The sequence below is a fragment of the Ovis canadensis genome, chromosome 4 (assembly GCF_042477335.2).
Source record: "Ovis canadensis isolate MfBH-ARS-UI-01 breed Bighorn chromosome 4, ARS-UI_OviCan_v2, whole genome shotgun sequence".
Lineage (NCBI taxonomy): Eukaryota > Metazoa > Chordata > Mammalia > Artiodactyla > Bovidae > Ovis > Ovis canadensis.
The window spans coordinates 65,815,402-65,843,287 of record NC_091248.1 but is presented as its reverse complement, the minus strand read 5'-3'; the positions used below and the strand labels follow the sequence as shown (position 1 = coordinate 65,843,287).

Below are 27,886 nucleotides of genomic sequence, written 5' to 3'. Positions count from 1 at the left end.
TCATTGAAACTGTTGCTTTTCTTTACTGAACAGCAATTACATCCCAGCCCTTCTGTAATTTTTACTTCTGAAAACCTTTCTGCCAACTACTGATAGTAAGATATCAATGTCCTAGAGATAAAAAGGAACACTGTAGAGTCAGTTCTCACAGTATAGCCGTTCTCATCCTGGGTATTAACTTCTGCTCCATGAGCAACAAGGAGAGCAACAACCTGAGGGTGGCCGTCACGTGCAGCATACATGATTGGTGTCATAAGTCTCCTGAGGAGGAGGAAGAAAAGACAACTGTGTCAATGCTGCCCTTAACAGTTCTTCAAAGGCTGAACTTAACCATCAGTGCTGTTCTGAGAGCAAAGAAATGGGAAAGCTTTTCACAAAGCAGGGGGGAAAATATCTAAAAATCCAATTTACCAGCAAATAAATAAAATATGAAGGAGATTACACTCTTAAAAGCATTGAATGCTTACACAGCACCCTCTAGTGAAGAAACGTGTCTTTAAAAATCACTAAATGAGCCCATACTTTTTAATATGAGGCTTCATTACTTTACCTATTCACATATCAAAATATCAGAGTACCTCACTATGCTTATGCTGGGAAAATAGTGATGAACAACACACACAAGCACCCCCACCGACCCCATGTTCTCAAAATTGCTCATTTTAAATGCTTATTACACTTTAAAAACTGTATTTTATTTAGTAAAAATGTAAGTTTAAGATCTCTTACTTCTTAATGTGTTCTATTATAATTCGACTTTAGGACTGAGAGAATTTTACCCCGAGGCTTACTTTAATAAAGACAGACATCAGCCCAACAGCTTTGCCAGACTCTGAGACTATGTTCTGGGAGAACACAAGTGGTCTCCCTCTAGTGGATCACTTCCCCAAATTAGAGATTCAACCCCTCGACTTCTAGAAGTCATTCAGCTTCTGAACCTAATTACAAAGGATACCAGAAAGGTTCTATTAGTTCTACTTGGCTTGAACTTAGTATCACAGTCTGTTTTAAAGGAGATCTAGGATTCTGGGCTCAATCTTCCTGAGTCACCACAAATATCTGATCTATATACAAAGACCTTCACAAAAGAACAATAAATTAAATAATTTTACAATTCTCAGTTTTGATCTCATTAAGGAAGACTGTCTCGATTACTCATATTACATACACTACAGATAAACAATATTTCTCTGTAAGATTTGTTGACATAAGGTATATCCTGAATCTGGTCATTTCACACCAATGCCTTTACACAGAAAGTTTCAAGCATTTATCCGTTCCTTCTATTTCCTGGTATGTTAAAATTTCAACTTTTTATTAGAATTACATGCTAAGGTAGTTTGTCAAACACTGCCTCCTCTACCTTGAATTTCTCCTACATAGTGGCTTTAGTACACAATCTTGACAAAGTGAAGTGTGAATTTCTGGATAGCTAAGCAAATAGGGAGAATATATACAGTAGAATGAGCTTGTTTGAGTAAACTGGCTATTCTAATTCTTTCGTAAGTCTAAATCAGACCGCTTGATGCTTCTCTTCCCACCTTCCTGACAACAGCTCAAATCTGCTCCTTCCAAGGTTCCCTATTTCCCAGAGCTTCCACTAACCAAATAACTCAGGCTAAAACTAAACATCATTCATAACTTTTCTCCAGCACTCCATATACATGTCATCAGAAGGTCCTGTTCCCTATTTTCCTATCATATTTTGAATCTAACCATGTCTCATCAACTTGTTAGCCACTGTAAGCAGTCCATGCTATCACTGTATTTCTCTGATTTATATTTTTGCAGTAGCCTCATAACTGCTCTCCAGGCTTCTGTTTTGGCCACGTATTCTTTTTGAAGACGCCAAGTTCTTCCCCTTTCAGAGGCTGTGCAAGTGCTCTTCCTTCCAACCTTCCCTTGACCTTCATACTGTACACTCCTTCATCTTTTCCAGGGAAGGTAACAGGAAAGTCTGAGTGTCCTGTCTGCTTGAAACTTATTACCGAAAATTTCTGAATCTGTACTGAAATTGTATTGAAAATTGAAGTTCTTTTAAAAATCATTTTTCTTATAACAGAATCTTAGAAAACAGCAGGGATATAATTTTCAGTCTGTAAATTCACAGAGACATAAAATGGCTTTTATAAATGCTTATGTCATCCTAGCTAGTAAAACTACTAGACTAGTATAGTTTGCAGACTAAGATGCTTCAGATCATAACTGAATATGTGTTACAATAAAGCTTCATTGACTTCTTAGTTGAATTTACTGAATGGGATAGCAAACTCCTATAATGGAGTCTAGATTATCTAGAAGGTGTATTTGTTGTTCAGTTGCTAAGTTGTGTTCAACCCTTTATGACCCCACAAACTGCAGCACGTCAGGCTTCTCTGTCCATCACTATCCCTCTGAGTTCGTTCAAACTCATGTCCATTCAGTCAGTGATGCCATACAACCATCTCATCCTCTGTTGCCCCCTTCTCCTCTTGCCCTCAATTTTCCCCAGCATGCGGGTCTTTCGCAGTGAGTCAGCTCTTCCCATCATGTGGCCGAAGTACTGCAGCATTAGCTTCAATATTCAATATTTCAGTGTGTTACTTAGCTTCTGAAAGTTATTAGAGTTACTGATACTATCAATAATGTTGTATGACCATTTTGAGAGGGGACAGAACAATTCTTACAGTGGTTTTATATCTACAGAAACTTCTAACATCTATTGTTTCCTGCCTGTCATAGATTAATAAAATCTAAGTTAAGTCTTCAATCTTACAAACTCTTATGAACTTATAAATGGTCTTATTATAAACTCTTCAGGGAAGTTATAAAACTTTTAACTGGTTTGATCAAATGACATGGTAACTATTTGTGCTACTGATAACTTTACTTTCAATATTAATTTCCATCTTATTTATTTCCTGAGATTTAATATAAAGAATTCTTTACTTCCCCTTCTGTTTTGTTCTGCCCGCTCCTTCCAATACATAACTGCTTTGGCAAAGGTCAGCAGTTACTTGGACTCCTTTTATTTTTCTAGCATTTAAAGGTATGTATTTCAAGAGGCTGCTGCCCTCAATATTCTTCCCTTTTCACTACCTAAACAACATACCTGTATGGTTTCACCTACTCTCATGACTATTAATGCACTGGTGACTGCTGAATCTGTATCTCTAGCCCAGGCTTTGCTCTTGTGCTCCAGATCACATCTGTCATTTCCACCTGGGTATCCCAACAAAATTCAAAACCAACATATACCTAAATCTGAAGTCACCATCTTCCCTCCAACACATAGTACCCTCTGTTATTACCTATCTCCATGAACAGCATCACAGGTCCAGCATGACCCAACCCAGAAGCCTGAATGAATTTATCTATGACTCCTCATGTCCTCATAGCTAACCCAGCTTTCCTGCCAGTTTTACCTCCTTCCCATCATTTGTACCTGTACTTTACACTCGCCTCCTTCCTTGTCTTCAAGTCCTCATCACTTCTTACACGGATTACTGCATGCAACAGAATCACAACTGGCCTCCTTGTCTCCAATCTTTCCTCTACATTTGTAAACCTCATCAAATAAATTCAGTTTGAAGCTTTCAGGGTTACACCTATGTGGATCTTCGCAAGTCCTCTGTCTACCTCTCTACCTTTCAGTACCTGCCATCCTATTCCATTCCAGTAAAATACTTCAGTTCTTCTGCAGGCATGAATTCGGCTCTCTCCTCTGCCTATTTCCAGAGCACTTCTGGTCGAAATGTCCTTTTGCTTTTCAACAAATGTATTCATAATCTACTTCTGGGGTTAATCTTAGAAGCCAGCATGCCCAATTTTTTGATGATCTGCCTCATCTTAGATAGTAACCCCACTCTCCTCTATGTTCTCATAGCACTCTGTGCTTATTTTAATCAGGTCACCTTTCATGTCAAAGTGTTTGTTCAATTCATCTGTTTTCTCAACCAGAATATCAGTTCTTTGAGGATAATGATCCTGAAAGTGTGAAAGTGAAAGTCACTCAGTTGTGTCCGACTCGTTGTGACCCCATGGACTATACAGTCCATTGACTTCTCCAGGCTAGAATACTGAAGTGGGTAGCCTTTCCCTTCTCCAGGGGATCTTCTCAACCCAGGGACTGAACTCAGGTCTCCCGCACTGCAGGTGGATTCTTTACCAGCTGAGCCACAAGGGAAACCCATAATGATCCTGACTTGTCTCTATATCCACCACCCGGCAAACCATGCAGTAACTAGTATAATGGTCTGCTTCTCTGCTGTGTGTCATGTGTACATTTAATACAGGCAGAGTTTTCTTATCTATTACATCATCTCATGTCTACTGATTGTGTTAGTCAGCTCATCTATATCCTTACTCAATTTACATATATTAGATTTGTGTAATGAGATAAATACTGAAATTTCCTCCTATCATTGTATTTTGATCTACTTCTTCAATTTTAATAGGTTTCAATTTATGGATTTAGCAGTCATGTAGTATAGTGTGTACAGGTCTGTGTTTGTTATATTTTCATTGATCTTTTTTTTCACTATAGTACAAAATTTATTCTGTTTATTGTATATAATATTAGTAATAGCTGGTATTGATAATCCTGATTTCCAAGGGTTTACCTCCACATGTAATGGGATATTTCATACCCATTTTCTTCTAATTTTCTTGTAATAGCATTTAGCCATCTTCTGTTTTTAAGCCAATATTCAGTTGAAAAATTCAGTCCATCCTCATTTAGCATGATGACTGATATATCCGACAATACTCTTCTATCTTGCTGGTGCAACAAAACCACCATTCACTACATTTCTCCCCTTGAAAATCTGATTCTGCTTTTCCTCTTTTTAAAATGCCATTAAACATTACCCTAGTAAAACATTCTCTTATAGGTGAGCAAGATGAGACTTGTTTCTCCTAATAAGATTATGGTTTCCTCATCCATCAGGACACATTTCTCCCTACTTGTATTCAAACAGAATAAAGCCTCCTGAATACTCTTTGTTTCCTTTCTTCTCCTGGGTATCCCCCAACTCACTGCAAACTATAGCTCTTACAATCTGTTGGCATAATCTAGTAATTATTAGAATTTGGCTTGCATTTTGTCTTGCCATTTCCAGAATCCTTATTTAGCAGTCACAATTCACAGTCTCAGTCTAATACTATCTATTAAATACATATTTATTAAAATTCATCCCCCTTCAATGCTTTCTCTTTATCCTCCGCCTTCATGAGGTCTCTGGTTCTTTTTGGTTTGGCTAGTCTTTTTTCAGGCATTTTCCTCAGCTAGGGTGCTTAGGTAATGTATTTTCTGAGTTGCTGCATATCTTTGACAATCTTTTTTTCCAACCCGAGAGGCACAGCTTGATTGAGAATAAGATCTTTAGGCTGTATACCTTCATTTAAGTGAAAATGCAATTTCATTCTTTTCTAGTTTCAGCTGTGCTCATAAGAAGTCTGATGCCACTGTAATCTTTCTACTTTTCATTGTTAAAAACTTAATTCTTTCTACCTGGAAACTTGTAAAAATTTCCTCTTTGTTTTTAGAGTTTACACATTCTAATCAGAATTTATGCCTAGGAGTGTCTTTTTTTTTTTTTTTTCCTTCCATCAGTCCAAACTAAAGCTTGAGAACTGTTCAAAAATGTAGGGTTTTTTGTTTGTTCCTTTGTTTTGATATGCATTTATGATAGTTTTTCAGCTTAAGAACAATTTCTTTTTACCAGACTGTGTTTTATTATTACCAGTCTTCCATGTTCCTCTTTCTTTCCTGAACTTTGAATTGAAATGCCACAATTTTTAAGTTTCAAGAGATCTTTCTTCATGCTGCATTTAGATCTCCTTGTGTGCTCATAATTTTTAATTCCGGTTTTTTGCCTTTTCCTGTCAGCATTTTTATTGTACTAGGTAAATATTTTAATTGTCAGTCTTTTCACTAGCTGCTGGGAAATTTGTTTGTTTGTTTTGTATTGGCTCTTTAGGGCTCAGGTCTAGCAGTTGTAGTATTTTTTAATGGCAGAAATCCTTATAGATATTGAAAATCAAGTTTCTTATGCAGTGGGTCTATAGTTTAAGGTTGTTAGCTTCCTCCAGAAGTATCTAGATCTCTCTCTGCTTTCCTATCTTCCAGAATGTTCCCAACCTCTGGGATAACTAAGCTCACTTGTCTAAGTGGCTAAGAGATAACTTAGCCCATTTGTTTAGCTCTAAGTCTTTAATAAGAGTCTTGAAACCTAAGACATTCATGCAAGATCAGCTCTGCTCCAGGTCCCAGATGTCCTAATGTCAAACTTTTGTGGGGTCAGCTGCTCTCCATCTAAGCTTACAACATAACTTCCTACCCTTGGGGAATGGAGCTTGTATGTTTTGCAGGGATAGGAACACAAGCCTGAGTCCTCATCAGCACCCAGCTCCCTTAAGGTCTTATCAGCCCAAGGCTTGGGAAAGGCACAGTTTGGAGTTGAGAACAAAGAGGATGAGAATGATGTTCTGGTAGCCAAGTTTCCAGATATCCTATGTCATGTTTATAAAGACCATTGCCAGTCCAACATATATTCATCCACATTTTCATCTAGTAATTTTATTAAGCATCTGTGTGACTTTGTATTGTTTAATTTTTAAATATTTTGAGGCATATGAAATTACTCTGGCATGAGATTGGTGCCCTGCATTTTTTTTGGCCGTACCACACAGGATCTTAGTTTCCCGACCAGATATTGAACCAGTGTCCCCTGCACTGGAAGTGTAGGGTCTTAACACTGGACCTCCAAAGAAGTCCTCTTGCATTTTTTATTCTTCTTCTCCTACCCCACCCCCTTAGCAACCACCAATCTATTCTCTACATTTGTGATTCTTGTTTCATAGATAGGTTCAACTGTGTCATACTTCAGATTCCACATAGAAGTGATAACATACGGTATTTGTTTTTCTGATGTATTTCACTTAATATGATAATCTCTAGTTGCATTCATATTACTACAAATAGCATTATTTCATTCTTATAGCTGAGCAGAATTCCATTGTATATATGCAACACATCTTTATCCGTTCATCTGTTGATGGACCTTTACGCTGTTTCCCTGTCTGGCTACTGTGAATAGTGCTGCTATGAACACAGGGGTGACGTATCTTTTTGGACAAGAGTTTTGTTTGGATATATGCCAAGGAGTGGACTTGTTGGTTCATATGGTAATTCTATTTTTAGTTTTCTGAGGAACCTCCATACTGTTTTCCACAGTGGCTGTACCAACTTACATTCCCACCAGCAGTGTGGGAAGGAATGTAAGTTTTCCCCACATCTTCTCTGGCATTTGTTATTTGCTGACTTTTTAATGATGGCCCTTCTGACCAGCGTGAGGTGGTAGCTCAGTGTAATCCTGACTTGCATTTCTCTAATAATTAGCACTGTTGAGCATCTTTTCACGTACCTACTGGTAACCTCTATTACTTCTTTGGAGAAATGTCTCTTTAGGTCTTCTGCTCATTTCCCAGTTGCATTGGTTTTTTTGCTTTTGTTTTGTTGTTCTTGAGTTATATGAGCTGTTTCTATATTTTTGGAAATTAAGCCCTTGTCAGTCTTGGATCATTTTTTCTTCCATTCTGTAGGTTGTCTTTTCATTTTTAAGTTTGTGCAATTGATTAGGTCCCATTTGTTTATTTTTGTTTTTATTTCCATTGTCTTGGGAGACTGACCTAAGAAAACATCAGTATGAGTTATACTTACCAGAGAATTTTGTTATCATATGATCTCTTATGGGAGTTTTATGGTGTTGTGTCTTAAGTCTTCAAGCCATTTTGAGTTTAGTTTGTGTATGGTGTGAGGGTGTGTTCTGACTTCATTGATTCACATGCAGGTGTCCAACTTTCCCAACACCACTTGCTGAAAAGACTTTTTTTCCCACTGTATAGTCTTGCGTCCTTTATTGAAAATTAACTGACCAAATGTATGTGAGTTTATTTCTGGGCTCTCTATTCTGTCCCACTGATCATATGTCTGTTTTTGTGTCAGTGCCATAAAGTCTTGATTACTATAGCTTTGGAGTATTGTCTGAAGTCTGAGATGGTTACTTCTCCTGCTTTGTTCTTCTTCAGCATTGCTTCAGTAATTCTGAGTTTATAATCATTCCATATGAATTTTAGGATTTGTTCTATTATGTGAAAAATATCATGGGTAATTTGATAGGGATCATGTTAAATTTGTAGACTACTTTGGGCAGAATGGCCATTTTAACAATATTAATTCTTCCAATTCAAGAACATGGGATATCTTTCCATTTCTTTGAATCATCTATAGTTTCTTTTATTAATGTTTTATAGTTCTCAGTATACAAGTCTTTCATCTCCTTGGTCAGCTTTATTCCTAAGTATTTTATTTTGGGAGATATGATTTTAAAACATATATATATACATATATTTTTTACATTCTCTTTCTGATATTTCATCACTGGTATAGAGGAATGCAACCAATTTCTGTATGTTAATCTTGTATCCTGTTACCTTGCTGAATTCATTTATCAGTTCTGGTAGTTTTTGTGTGGAGTCGTTATAATTTTCTCTATATAATTATCATATCATCTGCATATAATACAATTTTATCTCTTCCCTTCCAATCTGGATACCTTTTATTTTCTTGTCTGATTTCTGTGGCTAGAACTTCCAGTACTATGTTGAATAGAAGAGGTGAGAACAGGCATCTTTGTCTTGTCCCAAATTTTAGTGGGAAGGCTTTCAGTTTTTCACCATGAGTATGATTATATTGGCTATGGGGAAACCAGCATTTTTTACCCCTTCAAATAGCTGTCTAAATCCCTAGCACCAAAATGATGATCCACTTTCTCCCCACTAGTCTGGATGCCACATTAATCATTTAATAATTTAATGCGTTCATGGATTTCATCCCAGATTTTCTTTTGTTTTACTTTTAGAGATCAGCAATTCAGAGTTTTCCACTAATAGCACACATTTTAATTATTGTGATTTTAAAATACAAGGCAAATTACATACTACTCTTTTTAAAATGACATATTGATTTTAAAAAATTACTTAACTTACACATATGTATTTTTCCCTCAGAATACTACAGATAATTAATAATAAGAGTTGGGTATCTTTCCAGATCTCAGCAAACAAAAAGAACAAATTTTACATATATAAATGTGTGCAGGAAAAACATTTTTTAATATAAATAATATCATGCTGTTTATGTAGTGTTTTGACTTAAGTTCCCTTTGAGTATTGCTTTGTGTGAATCACACAGGTTTTGATATCAATGTGATATAATTGTGTTCAATTATCATTTTCCTTTAAAATCCTTCTTAATCTAGAAGTTATTAAAATATGTAATTTAAATACCTGCTTTTATGCATTAAGGAGGCTTTTGGTTATTAAATTCTAAGTTTGTTACATTTTGATTAGTGAAAGTGTTCTACATAACTTTTTAAAAGGGAATTTATTAAGGCTTCCTATATGTAGGATACTACTATAAAAATAATCGAGGTGTATTTGAAAATAATCTATATAAATTATGTTGGAGTCAGAATTCTAGATAAATATGAATTAGACATGCTTGTTAAATGTTATCTTAATCTCCTATATCTTTACTTTCTGTCTTAATACATTTATACTAAAGACTCAAAGATAATTATAGACTTTCTATTTCCTTTCCAGTTTCATAATTTTCATTTCATATATTTTAAAGCCATTTATATTAAAACTGTTCTTGTTAAATTTTTTGCTTTTATCAAAATGAATACTTCCTCTTTGTTCCTATAAATAATTTATTATCCCAGAGAGTTTCTGGGTTTTTTTGGTCTTGTTATCCACCAGGTATAGGTACTTTCTAAATGAATATTTTTTTATCATTTTATTTTCAACTTTTATGTATTATTGTATTTTAGCTGTGATTTCATTGGCTTTTGGTTTTAGCCATGGGCTTCCCTGGTCGCTCAGCTGGTAAAGAATCTGCCTGCAATGCAGAAGACCCCGGCTCGATCTGTGGGTTGGAAAGATTCCTGGAGAAGGAAATGCCTACCCACTCCAATATTCTTGCCTAGAGAATTCCATGGAGAGAGGAGCCTGGCGGGCTATAATCCATAGGGTTGCAAAGAGTCAGACATGACTAAACACAGCACAACCCAATTCAGCCAATTTATCTTTGTTGAAGAGTCAGACACAACTGAGTGACTTTCACTTCACTTCACTTTAGCCGTATGTGAGTTAATATTATAATCAGTGAGCTTTACCAACTAGTTTTCTTTTATATTAATATAGTTAAACTTATTTCTGACACTATATTTTTGCACTCTTTATTTATCATGTTTCCATGATAAATATATGCATTTAAGTCTTGTCGGACTGAATCAAGTTCTGTATGTTCTATCCACTCTCTAGCGCCACTACTGCCCCTTGATCTGAAAGCTTTTAACAATCCTTCTTTTCTTCTGGTACAGCAGTCCCTTCTTATCCACAGGGGATATGCTCCAAAACCCCCAATGGATACCTGAACAGTGGATAGTACCAAACCCTACATATACTATGATTTTTTCTATACTAATGGGAGGGTAGCATACACAGTGTGGATATGCAGGACAAGGGATGATTCATGTCCTGGATGGGACAGCGAGATATTTAATAACATTACATAGAATGGCATGCAATTTAAAACTTATGAATTGTTTATTTCTGCAATCTTCCAGTTAATATTTTCAGACTGTAGATAACTACAGGTAAGTGAAACTACACAAAGCGAAACAGAAGATAAGAGGGGAACTACTGTGCTTTTTAAACTACTTTTAAATCCTTTTCACTTTTTTCCTCACATCCTTCACCTTACCATTTAACAACAACTAAAGTGAATAACTTTGGTCTCATCTGAAGGGAGAAGTTTAGTTTTATTTTGCTTCATTCTTTTCTCAGCCACCCACATTCCAAACTTGTTATCATGAAAATTTAGTATACCACATACACTTTTTCTCTGTCTTTTTTATGGTCAATAGTTATTTCAATTTACCAATATATTTACTAATCTCTTTGTTCAACATTATATCTTATATCTCACTACCTCTGAGTTTATTTTCCTTTTTGTAATTAACTTTCAAAATTTATTTTTAAGAGTCAGTTGAACATAATTCTTGACCGGTAGCACTTTTCTTTGAAATATGTAGGAGGTATTTTAGTTTATCAAATGACTGGAATCATCTATTGGCATTTAATTACTAAATATCCTGTAATACACAGTATAATCCCACTCAAAATGTCACTTGTACTTTTGCTTAAGATAACTTTAAGCTCTTGTAGATAAGAAAATGTCTTTATTTTTGCCTTCACTCTTGAATAACAGAATGGCTAAACATAGAATTATAGTTCAAAGTTTATTCCTCAGACCATCCGTCTTCTCCCATATATAGTTGTTATTAAGAATTCTAATGTCAGATGGTCATTTCTTGATAAGAATTGTCTTAGTGAACTGTCTTTTCTATAGATAACATTTAGGAATTTTGCCTTTATTCTTTTTTTTTTTAATTTTAATTTTTTTTTTTAATTTTAGTTTTTTATTTTTTAAATTTTAAAATCTTTAATTCTTACATGCGTTCCCAAACATGAATATTTTAAAGTTTATTATGATGTGTCTCTCTGTGTGTGCTCAGTTGTGTCCGACTCTTTGTGAGCCCATGGACTGTAGCCTGCCAGACTCCTTGTCCAAGGGATTTCCCAGGCAAGAATACTGGAGTGGGTTGCCATGCCCTCTTCCAAGGGATCTTCCCAATCCAGGGATCAAAGCCATGTCTCTTTCATCTCCTGCTTTGGTAGACAGCTTCTTTACTACTGTGCCATCTGGGAAACCGTGATGTGTCTATATATTTTAAGTTAAAATATAAGTTATATATCTTCATCATTATGTGCATAAATTTTAGTTTGCACTTGGTAGATCTTTCAATCCTAAGGATTTGTGTGTTCAGTTTGGGAACATTCTTGGCCATGACTACTTCAAATACAGTTTAGCTTCCATTTCCTCCTTCTGGAACTCTTATTAGGGCAGATGTTGTAACTTCTGGTGAGGTTCTCCATGTCTCTTACCTTTTCCTTTGTAACTTTTTGTGTTGTATAATGCTGGAGATTTCCTCACATCTATCTTCCAGTCTACTCATTAGCTCTTCTGCTGAGCGTCATCTGCTATTCTTCACACATATTTAGGTTAATATTCAATAACAGTTTGTTTTTCATAATTCACTCTATTTGTTTCATAATTCCTGTTTGTTATTTTGTGGAAGAAAATCCCTCTTTTATTCCTCAGAGGAATATAGTCCTTTTTAGATGCTTTTGCTTTTTCCACTGTATCTAATCTAAGTGAATCTTCTGTTAGATTTGTTGCCCTTGTTTTGCGATGCTTACATTCTCTAGGTTTTGATGCTTTGTGGTTACGATCTTCTACGACTTCTGGGTAGCACAGTGGTAAAGAATCTGCGTGCCAATGCAGGAGATGCAAGAGACACCAATGCAGCAGATGCAAGAGATGCAGGTTGACCCCTGGGTCAGGAAGATTCCCTGGAGTAGGATATGGCAACCCACTCCAGTATATGTGCCTGGAAAATTCCATGGACAGAGGAGCCTGGCAGGCTATATAGTCCATAGGGTCAAACATGACTGAGCAACTGAGCACACCCATCTTCTGGCCTAAAAAGACCCCTTCAGCATGGAAATCTCAAGCCAACAACCCTGGCCTGAACTATCACTAATGCAGTTCTTAGGGATTACCAGAGAGGGTTCCCATTTGTTTCTTTCTTTAGGGAGTGACTCCTTTTCCATTCCAGAGATAACTCCCTTTCTTGTTTCAAACAGAAGTTTATTAAAACTTTAAGGAGGTCTAAAGTTTGCTGTGGAAGGGCAAAACTTTAACATATGTTCAGTTTAACATCTTGAAGTCATAAAATTAGTTTTCAGAAAATTCCTGGTCTTTTACTGGTCATGTTTTTCTTTCAGAACTTTTAGAATCATTTCATCAAGTTAAAACAATTCCCCTGGCACTCTGAATAACATGTTTAATTTTACAAACTAATTTAAATTAAAAAAATGTCTTTTTTAATGCTGAATCACCCAGCCAAGGAAATGGCATGGCTGTTTATTGAATCTCTTTTTGTTTTAGTCAGTATAGTTTTAAACTTCTCTTCATTTGGATCCTTCACATTTTTTTTTTACATTTACCTTTTGATATTTATGGTGTTTTTTTTTTTTCCACTTGTGAGACTTGGATCTATTCTCCAATTCTTCTAAAGCTGGCTCTTATTTGCAAATTGGAAGCTGACTGAATTTTGCATATTAGGTAAAAGAAAACTATCTGACTTTATGATTACTATTTAGAACAGTTTCTGAGTTCATGCTTGGGTTTACCAAGTATATATTCATATAATCTAAACTATAAATGTGTCTCCTCTTTCCTAATAAAAAAGACCTTCATAGTTTGATCAAAGGTAAGATAGTTCAATGGCTTAGAACAGTAGCTGGCAATTTTTTCCTGTAAAGGGTATGAGAGTAAAATATTTTAGGCGTAATGGGGCATATAGGGCTGTGTCAAAACCACTCAACTGCTACTGCAGCGCAAAAGTGGTCACAGACAATACATGAAGGAATGAGCATGGCTCTGTTCCAATCACACTTTAGAGGATTGCAAAAAGCCTAGTTTAGAGTATAAGAAGTATATCTAAAAGTAAAGTCGATCAGCCAAAGTTAAAATCTAGTCTTCAGTATTTATTGGCCATGTAACCTTAGGCAAGTATCTTAAACTGTCTCTGTCTTAGTTTCTACAACTTTACATAGTAAAATGAATAGTTTCTATATTTGTGGCACCTATTTGTGATATTATCATAATCTGTGGTAATGAAATAATAATGTTCAATAATCAGAATGGTACTAGGCATAAACTAAATGCTCTGTCGTTATTAACTATTTCTACTATTATTTGTATCTCTTTTCTTCTCTTACATGGCTAAATTACCTTATAGTTCCCAAAACACTGTAAGACAGAAAGCTTATAATAAGCATCCTTGAAGAACTATTCATCTAATAAAATTTTACTAAGGTTACAAAAATCAGAATAAGATTTTAAGTTTTATAAAAACACCATTCTGGCATCTATTATAATGATTACCTCCTTTTTAAAAGCTCTTGACATATTTATAGAATTTATTTCTCTGATATTGAGACATTTTCCTATGAAATAGAAATTCTGACATGAATCCCACTTGATCGTTATATATTATTTATTCATTGTGCAGATAACATTCACCTTGTTGGTACTTCATTAAGGAATTTTTGTATTTATAATCATAAATGAGATTGATTTATAAAGTCTGTTGGAGTGGATAATTTTTTTATTGGATTTAAAAGTTAGAATTATGTTTGTTTTATTAAAAAAACTAAAAGGTTTCTCTCTCTTTTTATACTCTGGAATTATTCAAGTTGAATTAGTATAATATATTCCTTGGAAGTTTAAGAAATGACCTCTTAAACTCTCTGAGTCCAGGACATATTTTGGAAGTTAGCTTTATGACAGTTTTTCTCAAAAGACAGATAAAAATCACAGCATAAAATTAAAAAAAAAACCAGAAACAGACAAATAAATAAAAAATTAGAAATAGCACCTTCAACACATGTAATAAACTAAAAAAATTCCATATACAAAAAGGTATTATAAATCAATAAGACACATGTGGACCATCAAATAGAAAAATGGTCAAAAAGGTCAGACACAATTAATAGAAAAAGAAATACTTATAAATCACTAACAAAAATGTGGAAGACTAATCAATTATTATTGAAAAGAACATGAAGTATTATTTACAAATCATACTGAAAAATTTAGAATATCAAAATATCCAGCAATATCATTATGTGGGTTCTTTCAAATACTGTGGGAGGTAGTATAACGTGATTCCATTTGTCAGAAGACAATTTGGCAGTGTCTATCACAATTCTAAATATACATATATCTTTTAGTCAGAAATTCCATTTTAGGAATATATTCTATAGAAAACCTACCCAACTTGACAGAGATGTTCACTGTAGCATTTTTATCATATTAAAAACCTGAAAATAACCCTAATGTTCTTCAGTAAAGTATTAGGTTAACTCAGGATATCACATTTATATAGTAAAATATAATGCAGTCATTATAAAGAGAACTGTGTCTATACATACTGTATAGTGCCCATGAAACATTGTTTAAATAAGTCAGTTGAAATATAGTACATAGGATAAAATCCCATTTAAAAACAAAGGAAAACAAAAGAAAAATGCTAACACATGGAACAAGTTCTGTAACAATATATATGAACCAACTACATTACAGGGAAAACAGAAGACTTTTCACCTAAGTTAAACATTGTTTAAAAAATGTAATAGGAATCTTTTATGACCAGAATTTTAAATAAAATTTAAAAACTATCTGGAGGTATACTGGAACAAATCTTCAAATTCAGGCAAAATTACTTGCTAATTTTAATTCTTTGGTAAGAGCAAGTCTTTTAGCTGGACCTCCTGGCCCCAGTTCATCTCAACTGCTGACAGAATAACCTTTATAAAATACTAATATGTTCAGTCTTAAAGTTGTTCAATAGCTTTCAGGATGAATTCATACATTTCAGCATGGATAACACAGGTTACAGGTTATATCTAGCCACTGCCAAATTCTGATTCATTTTCTACTCTTATATCATCTGCTTAAATAACTTAAAATTGCCCAAATGAATTATGCTCTCGCGTCCTTCTCTGTCTGTACACGCACCATCCTCTACAGTGAATATTCCATTCTGCCATCTTGAGCTGGCCAAATCTCACTCATTCTTCAAATCTCAGTTCAAAAGATAAATCTTCAGAGAGCTTTTACTTGTCTTCTACATCTCGATTAAATTCTAATTTCTATTCCCAGAAACACTCTTAATCATCTCTAATCTTACAATGTTGTTAAATCACTACAGTGTTATAATATCTTCTATTATATTATCAAATACAGTAGGGTCAGGGACTGAGTCTTTTATCTTGTATCTCCTAGTACTTAGCACATATTGCTTAACAAAGTCTAGTTGAATTTCCTAGTGATAGTAAGTTTGTTTTTTAATTCAACTACCAAATGTCCTCAGAACTGTTAGTAATCAAGAGTTGGTTAAAAAGAATAAAACTTATGCAGAATTTTTTTAGTGGATGATACAGCCTTTATACATCTTTCTGGTTATTTCTTTTCAATAAAACCTCCACTAGAGGGCATACAAAGAAAAGCAGAACCAAATGCTCAAGTCTGACAGCAGGAAAAAAATACCTTCTTAGTGGTATCTTTATTACTTCTCTGTACCAAGGAAAAAACAGCTAGTTTATCTTCCTGTCACATTTTTACTGTAAACGTCAGTGTTATCTACTATTTTTAGTCCCAGCTTTTGGCTGGGAGATTAATGAAATAACTATGATAAAGGAGATTTTGAAAATTATAAAAGTCTCTGAATTGTACATTCATTTCCAGTTATTTCCAGTTTTATGACATTAATGTTTCCACTAACCAAGGCTATAAAAGCTGACAAAATACAAAATATGTCTGAAGGCACTGTAGTAGATCGAGGCAGCTAAAATATGAAAAGTCAGGATCCTAGAGAGAAAAGAAGCATTTACTGGAATCCTACATTCTTTGACAGGTTTTCCCTTGTGACATCTGCCAATTCCTGGCTGGCATAAGTAGGCCTTATTAGCTAGAGACAGTCTGGAATAAAGGGAATAGCAGAAAAGTGGCCCTGCAGAGAAGGGATCTTTTGCTGGGCTTTTACCTTCAAGACATTTCGAGATTCTTAAACTACATAAAATATGTGTAGAGAGGGAGAAAGGCAGACCACAAATGAGCCGCTAAAAGGTAAAAAGCTGAGAAGGGCTTTTAGAGAAGTCGTTCAGTTGTGTCTGACTCTTTGCAACCCCATGGACTGTAGCCTATCAGGCTCTTCTGTCCATGGGATTTTCCAAGCAAGAGTACTGGAGTAAGTTGCCATTTCCTTCTCCAGAGGATCTTCCTGACCCAGGGATTGAACCCAGGTCTCCCGCATTGCAGGCAGACGCTTTACCGTCTGAGCCATGGCACTCATAAAGTTGAGGTGACAAAATATGGCATTCATGACCCTCAAAGGGAGAGGGTGCTCAAGTAAACCCCTAAATTTGAGTTAAGACCACTGAAGGAGTATAGGGGAAACAGACTAAACCCAATACCCAGGCATGAACTAATGTAGAACCCTGATCTAATCAGGGATTAACTGCCAATCAGGAAAAAAACTAAGTATTTTCTAGAAGCAGACAGACCTATACAAATGTTCATACATTATTCAATCAAAAATAATTAGGCATATTAACAGACAACCAAGTGACCAAAAGGAAGAAATGATAAAAACAGACCCACAGAAATTATGAGAAACACACTTTAAAAATCAGTGTGATTAACAGCTTCAGAAATAGAAGACAAGTGAAAATTTTAATTAGAAACTCAAATTTCAGGGAAAAAATAGAGGAAAGCATAAATTTTGGATGGAAAATAGGATTACTGAAATTAAGAAGGTAATGCATGGGTTTAATAGAAGATGAGCAATAGGAGAAGAGGATTAGTCACCTGGAAACTAGGCCAGGAGAAAATACTCAGGAAACTATTATAATAAATGGCGAGGAAAAAGATGGAAAGTAAGGAAAAGAGACATACATGATATGGGTGTAATGGTCTAAATCCTGGAAAGAGAGGAGAGGGAGCATGAATCAAAAGCAGTTTCTTAATACTAAAAATATGATGAAATAAACCAAGCAACAGATTCAAGTTCTATGAACCTCAAGCTAGAGAAATTGAAAGGAAAGAAAACCTAGGGATATCATACATAGCAAAGGTGCCCAAAACAAGAGACAAAGAGAAAATCTTAAAATCTACCATAGGATAAAGCCAACATATTCAAAGCATCAATAAGAATAACAACTAGCTGGCTTTTCAATAGAAACAATGGAGGCCAGGAGACAACTATAATAGCTTTAAAATACCAAGAGGAAACTAACTCCTAACATAGGAATCTATGCTCAATGAAAATAACTTTCCAAATTAAAGTGAAATAAAAAGGTTTTCAAACAAAAAGACTCTGTCACCAGCAAATCAACTAAAGAAGGTTTTCAGAAGAAAATGACCCCTGACTGAAACATGAAAATATAGGGATGACATGAAGAGTACCAGAAAAGATGATTACAGGAGTAAATCTAAATGAAAGTAGATAATAATGACAACATAGTTGAAAACAATAAAATGATGATAATAATATGTTGTGAGGCTTAAAAATACAGGTAGATTTGAAATACATGACAACAGCACAAAGGGGTGGGATGGGCAAATGGAGTTAAAATACTCCAAGATTATTGCCATCGTCCAGGAATTGGCAAAAGTCCTCATTTATAGTAGATTCTAAGAAGTAGAGAACACATGTTATAATCTCTAGAGTAGCCATTCAAAGAATAATAGAAGAATGACTGATAGCAAGACAGGAAACTGCAATAAATAAAAAGATTAATCTAAAAACAATCTTGGAAAAAAGCACAAATTAAATGGAACAGATATATCAGTATGTACCTTAATGTGAATGGACTAAATATTAAAAGTAAAAGTTAAAAGTAAACTATTATTAAGCAATCTGGACTTAAAACGAACTATACTGCTTACTTTATATAAAAATATATAGAAAGGCTGAAAGAAAACAGTGGAAGAAGATACATTATATACACACTAACTAAAAGAAAGCTGACACAACCACACTAGCATTAGATATTATAATAAAGAAGAATTCCTAGACATACAGAGGAGTATACTTCGTAACAGTAAAAACATTAATGCATCAGGAATATGATGGCCTTAAAAACATAAAAGCAGAAGTTCAACAAAATACAAATCACAGTAACTGGTAGAGCAAGCAAACAAAAATATCAGTAGTCATTTAGAAGATCTGAGCAATGAAACTAATAAATGTTGCCTAATTAAGACACAGACCATTTATATCCAACTATTACTAAATTACATTCTTTGCTAGTATACATGGAACATTTGCAAAAACTGCCATCAGTCAGTTCAGTTCAATCACTCAGTCGTGTCTGACTCTTTGCGACCCCATGAATCGCAGCACGCCAGGCCTCCCTGTCCATCACCAACTCCTGGAGTTCACTCAAACTCACATCCATTGACTCAGTGATGCCATCCAGCCATCTCATCCTCTGTCGTCCCCTTTTCCTCCAGTCCCCAATCCCTCCCAGCATCAGAGTCTTTTCCAATGAGTCAACTCTTCGCATGAGGTGGCCAAAGTACTGGAGTTTCAGCTTTAGCATCATTCCCTCCAAAGAACACCCAGGACTGGTCTCCTTTAGGATGGACTGGCTGGATCTCCTTGCAGTCCAAGGGACTCGCAGGAGTCTTCTCCAACATCACAGTTCAAAAGCATCAATTCTTCGGCGCTCAGCTTTCTTCACAGTCCAACTCTCACATCCATACATGACCACAGGAAAAACCATAGCCTTGACTAGACGGACCTTTGTTGGCAAAGTAACGTCTCTGCTTTTGAATATGCTATCTAGGTTGGTCATAACTTTCCTTCCAAAGAGTAAGTGTCTTTTAGTTTTGTGGCTGCAGTCACCATCTGCAGTGATTTTGAGCCCCTCAAAATAAATTTTAACATGGATGTACCTAAAAACTGTTAAGCTGAGTTAAAGAATTCAGACACAAATGCAAAATAAAAAAAAATTCTAAAAAGAATTCAGATGTTAAGAATTTATAACGTATGAGGTACTAACCCAAAACGCTAAACCAGCATAGAGAAGAAAAAACAAGAGTGGGTGCCTCTAGGATTCAGGAGATTGTCTCAGAAAGCACTTTAAGGAACTTCCTAGGGTAATGGAAAAATATTCTCCACTTGAAAGGGATGTGAGCTACACTTGTATATGCATTCATCATAATTCAAATTTACACTTAAGATTTGTGTATTTCACTTTGTAAATCAGATCTCAATTAAAAAATGGAATTAAAATTATGCCCAATTTTACTATATGATGTGTACAGATGGATAGATGGCTGGATGATTATATGTATATACATGTGGAAATTTTATACTCTCTCTCTCTATATATAATTTAACATGGGCAGGAAATATGCACACAAATTATAAGACTGGTTGCCTATGGGAAAGAAAGAAGGAAAAGTGAGTATGATTGGGGAGGATACAAAGGGGCCTTTGTTGTTGTTGTTCAGTCACTAGGTCATGTCCAACTCTTTGAAACACCACGGACACCAGTATACCAGGCTCCTCTGTCTTCCAGCAACTCCCAGAGTTTGCTCAAATTCATGTCCATTGAGTTGGTGATGCTATCTAACCATTTAGTCCTCTGCCATCCCCTTCTCCTTTTGCCTTCAGTCTTACCCAGCGTCAGGTCTTTTCCTGTGAGTTGGCTCTTTGCATCAGGTGGCCAAAGTATTGGAGCTTCAGTTTGAGCGAGTCCTTCCAACAAATATTCAGGGTTGATTTCCTTTCGGAGTGACTGGTTTGATCTTGCTTCCAAGGAACTCTCAAGAGTCTTCTCCAGCACCACAATTTGAAAGCATCAGTTCTTTGGCACTCAGTCTTCTTTATGGTCCAGTTCTCATACCCAGACATGACTACTGAAAAAACCATAGCTTTGACTACACAGACATCTGTTGGCAAAGCGATGTCACTGCTTTCTAATATTCTGTCTACGTTTGTCATAGCTTTCTTTCCAAGGAGCGAGCATCTTTTATTTTCCTGGCTGCAATTACTGCCTGTAGTGACTTTGGAGCCCAAGAAAATAAAATTTGTCACTATTTCCACTTCTTCCTCTTCTATTTGCCATAAAGTGATGAGACCAGATACCATGATCTTAACTTTTTAAATACTAAGTTTCAAGCCAGTTTTTTCACCCTCATCAAGAGGGTCATTTGTTCCTCTTCACTTTCTGCCATGACAGTAGTATCATCTGCATATCTGAGGTTGGTATTTCTCTCAGCAATCTTGATTCCTGCTTGTGTTTCATCCAGCCTGGCATTTTGCATGATGTACTCTGCACAGAAGGTAAATAAGCAGGGTGACAATGTACAGCCTTGTTGTACTCCTTTCCAAAATTCCGAAGTCAGTTGTTCTATGTCTGTTCTGACTATTGCTTCTTGACTCACACAGGTTTCTCAGGAGACAAGTAAAATTACTCTCATCTCTCTAAGAACTTTCCACAGTTTGTTGTGATCTGCACAGTCACAAGCTTTAGTGTTAATGAAGCAGAAATAGATGTTTTTCTGGAACTCCCTTGCTTTCTCCATGATCCAAAGAATACTGGCAATTTGATTTCTGGTTCTTCTGCCTTTTCAAAACCCAGCCTGTACATGTGGAAGCTCTCAGTTCACATACTAGTGAAGCCTGGCTTGAAGGATTCTGAGCATAGGATTGCTAACGTGAAATGAGCTCAGTTGTAGGGTAGTTTGAACATTCTTTGGCATTGCCCTTCTTTGGGACTGGAATTGAAACTGACCTTTTCCAGTCTTGTGGCTACTGCTGAGTTTTCCAAATCTGGTGACATATTAAGTACAGCACTTTAACAGCATCATCTTCTAGGATTTAAAATAGCTCAGCTGGAATTCCATCATCTCCATTAGCTTTCTTTGTAGTAATGCTTCCTAAGGCCCATTTGACTTTGAACTCCAGTATGTCTGGTTCTCGGTGAGTGACCACACCATCACAGTTATCTGGGTCATGAAGATCTTTCTTGTATAGTTCTTCTGCATATTCTTGCCACCTCTTCTTAATATCTTCTGCTTCTGTTTGGTCTTTATTGTTTCTGTCCTTTATTGTGATCATCTTTACATGAAATGCTCCCTTGATACCTCTAATTTTTTTTTAAGAGATCTGTAGTCTTTCCCATTCAGTTGTTTTCCTTTATTTCTTTGCATTATGCACTTAAAAGGGTTTCTTATCTCTCCTTGCCATTCTCTGGAACTCTGCATTCAGATGGGTATATCTTTCCTTTTCTTCTCTGCCTTTCACTTCTCTTCTTTTCTCAGCTATTTGGAAGGCCTCCTCAGACAACCACTTTGCCTTCTTGCATTTCTTTTTCTTTTGTAGAGTTTTGGTCACTACCTCCTGTACAGTGTTATGAACCCCTGTCCATAGGTCTTCAGGCACTGTCTACCAGATCTAATTCCTTGAATCTATTTGTCACCATCACTGTATAATCATAAGGGATTTAATTTAGGCCATACCTGAATGATCTAGTGGTTTTCCCTACTTTTTTCAATTTAAGCCTAAATTTTGCAATGATCTGAGTCACAGTCAGCTCCAGGTCTTGTTTTTGCTGACTGAATAGAGCTTCTCCATCTTCAGCTACCAACAACATAATCAATCTGATTTCAGTATTGACCATCCGGTGATGTCCATGTGTAGAGTCATCTCGTGGGTTGTTGGAAAAGGGTGTTTGCTGAGCCAGTGTGTTCTCTTGACAACATTCTGTTAGCTTTTTCCCTGCTTCATTTTGCACTCCAAGGACAAACTTGCCTGTTACTCTCCTGACTTCCTATTTTTTCATTACAATCCCCTATGATGAAAAGGACATCTTTTTTTGGTGTGAGTTCTAGAAGGTGGGGTTGTCACAAAAACTGGGCAATCTGAGCTATTTTGGCATCAGTGGTTACAGGACAGATTTGGATTACTGTGATGTTGAATGCTTTGCCTTGGAAACAAACTGGGATTTAACCAATCTATATTATTTTATTTAAAACATACTTAAAGCAAAATTAGAATCATTGGGCAAAACATGGCTTTTCAGAGACTATATGAATTATAGTTTTGATATACAGAAGTTTTATATGATTTTTCTTAATTTTTAATGTCTATTAGCTTTAACAAGTACTAATGGATATTAGAAATGAATATCTTCAAAGGTTAAGATCCAGTAAATTCTGGACTAAATAAAGGTCCTAATAATTGCACAGTTCCACAGAGACACATGCAGAGCAGATATTAAGCTTTCCTGGCACAAATGGATTTACTCCTGTGTATTTGTGGACTTACTGCTATAACACTGGAATGTGGGAAGACTTTCCACATGAAAATAAAATTTTAGCACCGTTCTTCCCAGTAATATGTCATCTATATGTGTGTACAAGGTATAATTAAAAGGTATAATGAAAAACATATTTTTTGTATCTTATGCTTCACTTGCATCAGCAAACATCCTTCTAACATTCTTTAGCACAGACCATTAACATATAAAATTAACCTATTATGGTGAGAAAATGCTGAAATAGAGTATATTTACATAAAGAATTTTACTTTTTTGAAAGCTATGAAATATGAGAGTAAATTTTAAATGTTATTTTTATACCGTTCACTTTTCCCAGGACTTCTAATATCACTGGATATTCCTGAATACAAAAGTTCAAACTAAGATAAGACTACTAAAATAGGTAAGTAACAAGTTACTATATTTCATTAGATCTAAGACATCATCAATATGAGGATGTATACCAATTTTAGAAATGCTAATATGTGAACAAAAAGTGTCATAAAACATGAAAAAAGTTGGTTTTTATTTCAAATTAATTTTTGTGAAAATATATCTGGTGACATAAGTATAATCATTACCAAGGTTCAAAAAGAGACTTCTGAAGAAGATGAATTAGAATTTCTAATTACAAAGCATCTGAAATAATTATATTCACTACTTGGGTAATCTTTCTGAGGCATGTGAGGCAAACTCCAGATTAGCGTAGTTCATTTTTTTTTAACAGAGCAGAGTTAAAAGACTAACTGTTAAAATGAGTACTATACTTGACATCCCATTTAGACAGTATTCGGTATCTCTTCTCTCTCTCTTGTTTAGCTACCAGAAAGGTAGTTTATATTCATTCTTTCCACTCCCCCCACTCTCATTTATTGTCTTCCCTGAGCTTCTCTGGTGGCTCAGATGGTAAAGTGTCTGCCTGCAATGCGTGAGACCTGCGTTCAATCAGTCCATGTGGTCGCAAAGAGTCGGACATGACTGAGCAACTTCTCTTTCTTTACCTCAATAAGACTCCAGATTCTTTTTTTCACATAGAAATAATCATTTTAATGTTTTATCATTAATACATAGGAACACATGCGTTTATGTATATTTTATTAAAATAATAAATGTTTAAAGAAAATAGTACCTATACTTATTTGTTTTAAAATCAATCAAAACGAATATCTTAGAAATCATGGTGCTTATAACACAACACAGGAAGTATTCCCCATTTAGGTAAATGTAACTTTTGGTAAGGGGCTTCCTGGATGACTAAGCAGTAAAGAATCCTGTAATGCAGGAGACACGGGTTTGATCTCTGGGTGGAGAAGATACCCTGGGGAAGGAAATGGCAACCCACTCCAGTATTCTTGCCTAGGAAATCCCATGGACAGAGGAGCCTGGTAGGCTATAGTCCACGGGGTCACAGAAGAGTTGAACACGATTTAGTGACTAAATATGTGGTAAGCATCAGAACTACCAAATGGCAGCATATTAATTAAGTCCTTTCATATTCATTATCTTGTTTTAATTCTCACAGTCATCTTGCTAATTAGCTAGATATCATCTCAATGACAGAGGAAACTGAGCCTCAAAGATTTCCAAACGACTTAACAGTCATATTAGCTTGGACAAGTTATTGAGGTAGTATCTGGACCAAGATTTTCAGGCTTGAAGTCATGCTTCAAACTTTCTTCAGTATAAATGTATTAATATATTAATTACTTCACAAATGATATGTTTTAGTTAAGCTTTATAAATATATTAATGACCATTCTGTATCAAATACACTAATTCAATAAAAAACTTGATAAATATAACATGAAAGAATTATGAAGGAAATAAAAAATACCATAGTCGTCAAGCAGCTTACAGCAAAATGAAGGCTTTCATATATTAAATGATGCGAGAATGAAGAGAACAACACATGCCATGTACAAAACCGTGCTAAACAAGATAAGCACCTACCCCAAAATCATAGCCTATGAACAAAAAGCACTCTTGTGGGCTGTAATAAAATAGGGAAGTTAACAAACTATTCATCTGGCCCTTGACGGCAAAATGTGAATGCACCATGAGGGGAGGAGAGGATATTCCAAACTGAAGAATAACAAAAGGAAAAACAAAGAGGTAGAAATGATTATGTATCTGAAGAATATCACTGAAATTGTATAAATGAAATAAAAGTTAGACATTAGGGAGATCCAACTATTCAGAGTTTAGGATTTCACCTAAAAGAGAAAAAGAAGTGTGTTCCACAGGTAATAGCATACAGGACTGACTAAAGCACAGAAATAGTGCAGTCAGAAATACCAATTAGGAGGCTATTTAAGTTGCCCCTGGGCTTCCCAGGTAGCTCAGTAATAAAGAATCTGCCTGCAAATGCAGGAGACACCGGTTCAGTCTCTGGGCTGGGAAGATCCCCTTGAGAAGGAAATGGCAACACACTCCAGTATGCTTGCCTGGAAAATCCCATGGATAGAGGAGCCCGGCGGGCTATAGTCCGTGCGATCTCACAAGAGTTGGACATAACTTAGTGACTAAACAACAACAAAGCTGCCCCTAAAGTGGGATGATAAGTACCAAAACTGAAAGAAATCTAAGAAACATTACCGAGAAAGAGTAAACTATATATAAAAGTGAATGGAAAAGTTTGAGATATCTGTTTTTCTTGGTATAAATTTATGTTCAATAAATTAACTATTGCCTTAACCATACAGTAAATCGGAAATACAATTACTATAGCCATGAAGAAAATACATTTAGAATAACATGGTAAGTCATCAGGGCTGCCCACTCAATACTGCTGACTTTTCTTTTGTGAACACAGTAAGACTGAACTTCTTTCAGTTCAGTCGCTCAGTCGTGTCTGACTTTTTGTGACTATGTGACCATAATTAAATAGACGAAATGACATGGGTCTCTTATGGGTGGGAGCTTTAGCAGCCAGCACACAATTTACCATCCGTGCTAGACATAAATAAAACAAAGTCAAGTCAAAATTTGAAAGGTTTCTGTCCCAGTTTTTTTTTTTAGTTTTGGTTTCTGTGCATGTGTCTTGAGAGATGAGTATCAAGGGTTTTCATTACCTAGCTTTCCTCACCTTTATCTTCTCCATTCTGTGCTTTCAAACGGACCAAGCATATTTACACATATATGAATAGCAATATCAATCCTACACCTTATATATGCAAGGAACACTAAGATATTTGTCACTGTTTGCATGTGAAACTGATAACAAAAATCAGGTCTTAAATGCAGATAAAGAAAAGACAGGTAAATAAAAAAATAAGTAGAGGATGTTAACAGGCAATCTGTAAAAAAAGAAAAAAGAAAAAAAATCACAAAATAACAGTTTTTGGTACTGTTTTCTAAATAAGCTATTAAAATTTTTTCTGAAAATATTTTTGTGACTAGTCTATGCTTTCAGAGCAAAAATATGTCAGATCATTACTTACAACTGGAAAACAAGTTAATACTGTAATCTAAAGTTACACCTCAATCTACCAAACTGCTCCAGCGACGTTTACAACCAAATTTATATTGTGATAAAGAAAGCAACATTTTTCCCAGAGTATTTTCTCTACCGGCAATAACATTCAACAAGTTAACAATCACACAAATGATTACGTCAAAACCTTGAACACTGGTTCATGTGTGCAGTCTTATCAATGGTAATAAAACATCTATTGAAATGAAAATGCCATATCATTTTACAAAACCCTTATCTCATGACTAAGCACTGTGAATATAACAAACTCCTCTGCCAGAAAAGTTGCCTCCTGAATGTAAAGAAAATATATCTTCTTTTTTTTTATAATATAAGAAAATGTTTTAGCAAACTATCTAAAAACAGAAATGTTAATTATATCTAAAAACAGAAATGTTAATTATATATACACTTTTAAAGGCTTATTATTACTCAAACAATAAAAATATCAATTGCAAATTTAAGGTTAGACTGAAGTGTTTAAAATTTCATTATGTGTCCAATACAGACCTTTAAAACTTTGATAATTTATATCATCTGTTACTGCATTATAGACATAAAATAAGGAAATAAGATGTAAAATATAGACATAATATAGACATAAAATAAAAAAATAAGGAATAATAAAGTCCATACTATAGCACAGCTGCCAAGTTCCAATTAATTTACTTGCAGGACATCGTGTTTTCAGAGCTAAAAGCAATTATGCTGCTGAATTAAAGTGATAATATTTTCTGTTCATATATTTTCCTTTGCAATCTGTGGACTTTTCAAGTAAAAATATTCAAGTACCTACAATAATTTAGGGAAAGAGGAAAAAATATCCCAAAATACAAGTCAATTTAAGATGTGCTTTGCAACAATTAGAAAAGTCATGTTGTTTAAACTGGTTGTGCTGAAAAAATCCTCAACCTAGACAAGATGGGGAATATAAATACATTCCATTGGTGGATCCTACTCACATCAAACTTGTAAGTTTTGTTACCAAACCTCTGCTACACTCAAAGGCTCAAACATTTGATTGCCAACTTTCTGTTCTATATAAAAAATGGATACCATCTATCACTGAGCAGTAAGGATTACATTAGACAACAAATTTAAGAGCAAATGACACAGTGCATGCTACACAGGAAACAATGAATAAATGTTTCATTTAAAAACAAAATAAAAAAGCCTAACCCAGAAACAAATTATAAAACCCCAAATAAATAAATAGGTATTAAATTATCATATTTGCTAGACATAGTATACTAGTATTGTGTGCCAAGATTCAAGAGAAATATAAAACATAATTTGTATTAATTTAAAAATGGATTTAAAGTTGTCAGGGTTTTTTTTTCC

At 35.1% G+C, this 27,886-nt stretch overlaps 1 protein-coding gene across 1 annotated transcript in view; it reads right to left on the bottom strand.

Moving 5' to 3' along the window:
• The window catches only part of ASZ1 (ankyrin repeat, SAM and basic leucine zipper domain containing 1), a 68,378-nt gene that overhangs the window by 17,333 nt on the left and 23,159 nt on the right, over positions 1–27,886 (bottom strand). Inside the window, exon 5 of the mRNA XM_069587946.1 lies at positions 150–261. Coding sequence (XP_069444047.1) covers positions 150–261 — 112 coding nt within the window. The remainder of the gene's footprint in view (positions 1–149; positions 262–27,886) is intronic.